General features: G+C 33.6%; 1 protein-coding gene across 1 annotated transcript; it reads right to left on the bottom strand.

Moving 5' to 3' along the window:
* Positions 1-707: 707 nt before the first annotated feature.
* LOC115243919 lies at positions 708-3,674 on the bottom strand. Its single transcript, XM_029821223.1, has one exon. The coding sequence runs from the start codon at positions 3,590-3,592 to the stop codon at positions 1,931-1,933; it is 1,662 nt and encodes a 553-aa protein (XP_029677083.1). The 5' UTR covers positions 3,593-3,674; the 3' UTR covers positions 708-1,930.
* Positions 3,675-5,496: the final 1,822 nt, after the last annotated feature.

Genomic DNA, 5,496 nt, shown 5'->3' with positions numbered 1-5,496 from the left:
ATCCATAATCGAAAGTATGCTATACACAGTTGGAGGTTACCTGTTAGATTTGAATTAATTGCAACTTAAATTCTTTGAAATACAGATTTACTTAGCAAGAAAAGAGTTATAGTTTATAGGATTACGTGTTTACTCAAATCAATTACGAATTTATTTTCAGAAAATGAATATGCAGTTACCACAATGATTTTTGTAGTTGGTAGGACGTCATAATCAATGAAATCAATTGCTTTTTCATTCTGATGAAAGAAAGGTGCAATTAGCGAAATTATTTCTTTGGTTGACAAGACTAAAAGAATACTGAATTGAATTGTAACTGTACTCCCCCATAATAAGTATTTAATTATTAAAATAACTTTGACGATCGGTAGAATTATGCATCAATTTGAATTGAAAACATTTTTACTTCTATGAAATAAAGGTATATTCATCGGAATAACTTTTTTGGGTGATAGAATAAGATATTGCCTCCAATGGAATGCGTCTTTACTTGCACTAAACGAATATGAATACTGACCTCAGCGTAACAGCGACTCAGTCGTTTACCTGCTTTTCAGACCTGTTAGTTCGTTCGACCCGATTCCAAACGCCACGAGACGTTTAATTTCGGGAAAATTAAAGATAGGTGTTGCGCCCTTCCGTCGACTCATCCTTCCCCGAGTCTGGATGTAACACCGCCATAGCGTAGGATTAAGAGGATTGCATAGTTAATCGAGCCAATCTTATCTACTTTTCGTTAAAATAGAAATATACTCGATGCAATGCTCTCAATCCCACGCTGTTGCGATCAATTTTCATATTCGTTTACTGCAAGTAAAAACGCATTCCATTGGAGGCAATATCTTATTCTATCACCAAAAAAAGTTATTCCGACGAATATACCGTTATTTCAGAGAAGTAAAAATATTATTAATTCAATTTGATAGTAATTACAGATGAGTAATTAAATTGACGGATCTTGTATTTCATACAATTGATAGCAATACAAAAATGTATTGCTTTAATAAAATATAACTATATCGATATCACATATACTATATTTATTTAGATATACAGACTAATACATATACTTTAATACATATACTTTAACATAGCTGTGCTATATATGAAAAACACAACAGTAAAAAATAACTTTATAAAAATATCTAAGGTATCCTTGGAACATAACTTGTACCGTCCGCAGAAAGATGAATACTTAACGGAGCGTATTCAACTAATTTTGTTTGAGGTACAAAACCCCAAAAATTCGATACTGTAACCATATAGACATAATAATGTTCGATAAATTGTACCGTATTTATAATTTTGTATATGAAGTATGCATTATGTTTATCATCAATTAAAGTAAATTGTATTTGACCAAAATTGTGGTTACCGTTATCCATTCGAATAATCATATTTGGTTTATATTTCGTACTATTAACTTCTATCCACGAAACACATTTGACTCTATTTATAAGCTCACAAGGCACGACGCTTTTGAAATCATCGAAGATATCCATATTTGCCAGTTGATCACATAATATAATTCCCATTTCGACACGTTTACAAAACTTTTTTTGCGAAATGAATCGATAGTTTAACAGCAGCTGTTGCTTGAGAGCTAAAGTATAAGAAGGGTTCTTCCGCGATGTAACAACTTTGGCAGTAGCTTTTAATTCTTTATGTTTTGCCTCGAACCGAATGCACGACATGTTTCGAATAGGCCCCGTTAGCCGCATAGCACGCGGATAATGTAGTAAAACATGATGCTTATATTTGAGATTTTCATTGAAAACTTTGCGGTATAATTTGTGATGTTGAATCGTCAGCTTTGACAACAAATCGATGTTTTTATTCGTTATTTCCCGACATAAGATGATTGATACCATTTTACGAAGAAATATATAAATTTTCCAAACCTGATTGTTTTCTGAGATCAAATCGCCAATTAATAATCCGAAATAATACAAAAAGCATGCCATTTCCGCTGCTGAGTATATAATGAATCCTTTCTTGAGAGCATTCGCGTAGTTATAAGAGTCGGAATGTTTTTCGAATCCTGCGATCCGTAATTAGAATACCGAATTCGATGATTTAACGTTTCTAATGAAAATAATTTTTGATCGATGATAAATATTTGCAACATTTTTCCTAACTCATAACGACATACTCCTTCGAAGATGTCGTGCATTGGATCAAAACTGATATTATTAAGAACATGAAAGTTCAGAGTCGAATTGAAAACACATTCTTCGCAAATGCCTTTATTGCGGTTTGTCACATCTATCATGTAACTTTCAATCGTACGTATGAGCTTAAAGTCTTCAGCAACTTGAGATTGTGAAGTTGTTTTATCTGATAGACAGATCCGGCATGAATAATCAGAGTTGAAACTCGTAGTGAATCCTAAAATAGTATTGAGACCTAAGTTGTCTCCGAAAATATGCAACAAAGCGAAGTTAACTTTTTCAGTAGAATTTTCAGTTGAAATAATTATTCCATCCGTTTCAAGTTCTTTGATCTGTTCGACAATATTCGAAAAAATCAAATTGTTTCCGCATTCTTTGTGATCGTCAGAATTGTGTAACTGTACTAGAAATATGTTTTCTAGCTGACTAGAGTATTCTTCAGGAATACAACCAATAGTACAATACACTACGCCAAGTTTGTGTATACCCCGATGAGTCCCGAGAGGATTATTAATTTCCAAATCATCAAAATATAGAATTAAAGATAATACAACATTATCGTACTTTCGCTCGCTTGAACGCCACAGTTCGCCCTGTAAATAATTTGTGACTGAATTACTTTCTTTTGATTTTTGAATGTGGGAAAGAAAAAGCCTATATACTCCCGGTAGTTCTAGAATATTTTTGAAAATCTTTTTCAGAGATATAATACAAAATTTTCGATGCGTTGCATGCATTTGTCGGCTATGATTTATCATTTTAGGGTTAAACGTCATGTTAATGGGTACTTCTTCTGGTTCTATTAAGCAATTGATATTTTTAAAATTTTGCATTGTACGATATTCAGATGAATAATCTTTGAAAGCGTTTTCAACAATTTCGAACATTGCTACTAAATCAGGGTCTACATGCAGCGAAGTAGCTTGATACTTCGCTCGAAGATGATTTACACACTTAAAAAGCTGCTCAACGGATCGAATGTTCTCTTGGGCAAACGAAGGTGTTAAAGACGGATTCGCATACAAGTTGGCTACGAAAGAAGCGGAAGTTTTAGCTACACTGTCTGCAAATTGATCGACTGAAAAATAGGAAAAATCCCGATCATTATTCTCTACTCTTATCTCACTATTTTCATTTTCTAATATAGCGATAGATGCAGCAGATGACGGTGATTCAACGCTACACTGCAACATGTCCTTAGACATATCAGATTTCTCGTATTTGATCTCTGCATAGCTTTTTTCGATATGTTTCCGCGATAAGTGTTTAAAGAATGAATATATGTCGCTAAATGTACGAAAACATGGCCCTTGGCGGCATGTAAATGTCGATACACTTTTTGTATAATGCTTTAATTTGCAATGTATTTTCAAAAGCTTTAAAGTAGCTACAGTTTCAACACAAAAAGGGCAATAATACATTTTTGTTTACTTGTTAATTAAAACTTTAAAAAAGAATATATAAACAAACTGAATAAAATCTTAACATTAATGAACATCTAAATATTTATAGTTACGTATAACTAATCATTTGATTATTAGGTGTACAACTTTGCTTTCGCCGTTTTCCTATAGATGGCTTTAGCGGTAAATAGTGGTCGAAATAAATAGATCATAGACGTCATGCAATAAACTTGGGCATCTGTCAACATAACCCCATAGAAACATTAGTCGATTTGTGTCTGCATCATAAAGTTATTCTCGATTGAAAATGTCAGTTTACGAGCCAAATTCTCGTCATTTGCGGGGGGTTTTAATTTTCTGCTTCAATATGAAGAAATCTGCGGCTGAGGCTCATCGAATGCTCTCAAATACTTATGGTGAGGCCGCTATTAGTGAAAGAATGTGTCGTGAGTGGTTTCAACGCTTCAAGAACGGTGACTTTCACGTCGAAGACCGGCATAGCGGTGGAAGAGAGAAGGTTTTCGAAGATGCAAAATTAGAGGCATTACTTAATGGAGACTCGAGTCAAAGTCAAGAAGAATTGGCACGATCATTGGGAGTGACTCAACAAGCAATTTCAAAACGCCTCAAAGACATGGGAATGATTCAGAAGCAAGGAAATTGGGTGCCGTACGAGTTGAAACCGAGAGATGTTGAACGGCGTTTGTTTGCGAAAGAAAGAGAACTCTCGAAATACGGCCAGCATATCACCTCTAGACTCAAAAATACGAATTTTTTGGGTAAAATAATCGTTTAAAAAATTTTCTAATTATTTCCTTCATCAGAATTCTTTGGAAAAGCAATGTACATGCCCAAAACTACACGAGAACTATTTTATAATAATCAGAACTCTTAGAGGTGATATGCTGGCCGTATTTCGAGAGTTTTGATTATTATAAAATAGTTCTCGTGTAGTATTGGGCATGTACATTGCTTTTTTAAAGAGTTCTGATGAAGGAAATAATTAGAACATTTTTTAAACAATTATTTTACCCGAAAAACTCGTATTTTCGAGTATAGGGGTGATATGCTGGCCGTATCTAAAAAATTTAAAAATTTTCTAATTATTTCCTTCATCAGAACTCTTTGGAAAAGCAATGTACATGCCCAGAACTACACGAGAACTATTTTATAATAATTAGAACTCTCGAAATACGGCCAGCATATCACCTCTAGTCTCGAAAATACGAGTTTTCGGGTAAAAAATGGTTTTATTTCATTTTAATGATGATTTTTTACTTTTAGAAGGCAGAACTCTTCTTAGAACTCATGTAGAACTATAAATCTTTTAAATTTGAACAGTTATTGATAAGGAAAATGTCGTAGGACAAAGTGATATGCTGCGTGAAGTTGGCATATCAATTTGTCCTGAGGCATTTTCTTTGGTTTAATCGCCAGAACTGTTTGTATAAACTATCAAGAACTCTAGAACTATTGAAAATAAAGCCAGAACTCTTAATTATTTATGATCTTCCACGAAATAATATAGTAGCTTCACACACACGAAAAACTATTGTGCAATTACAGTATAATCTTCTTAAATATTGTGTTTTCTTACTGTTCATTTAATCTAGAGGAAGATTGAATTGTGATAACGACATTTATACTGGTAAGATTGCTGTACGAACGAGATCTTAATGTCAAGTTGCCTACTAATATTTTATCACATTTATTTTTATTTTAAGCAGGTGGAAGTAATTGATCGGTATTAATTTGCAAACCAGGAATCCAGCTTGCATCGAATGTCAGGAGGGAATCCATTTACAAAGCACGAGAATCTTTTAAGCGAGAGTTCAATATTATAGTCTCCGCTAATAGAATCTTGTGATCTGTAATGGAATGATCAACGCTCATTCATTAACTTGCAGTGTCTCTTGAAACAA

Source organism: Formica exsecta, unplaced genomic scaffold, assembly GCF_003651465.1.
Source record: "Formica exsecta isolate Colony F162 unplaced genomic scaffold, ASM365146v1 scaffold754, whole genome shotgun sequence".
Lineage (NCBI taxonomy): Eukaryota > Metazoa > Arthropoda > Insecta > Hymenoptera > Formicidae > Formica > Formica exsecta.
This window is presented reverse-complemented; position numbering and strand designations above follow the sequence as displayed.

Excerpts from the sequence above, each read along its gene's own strand:
- LOC115243919 (XM_029821223.1), bottom strand. The coding sequence starts at position 3,592 with ATGTATTATTGCCCTTTTTGTGTTGAAACTGTAGCTACTTTAAAGCTT.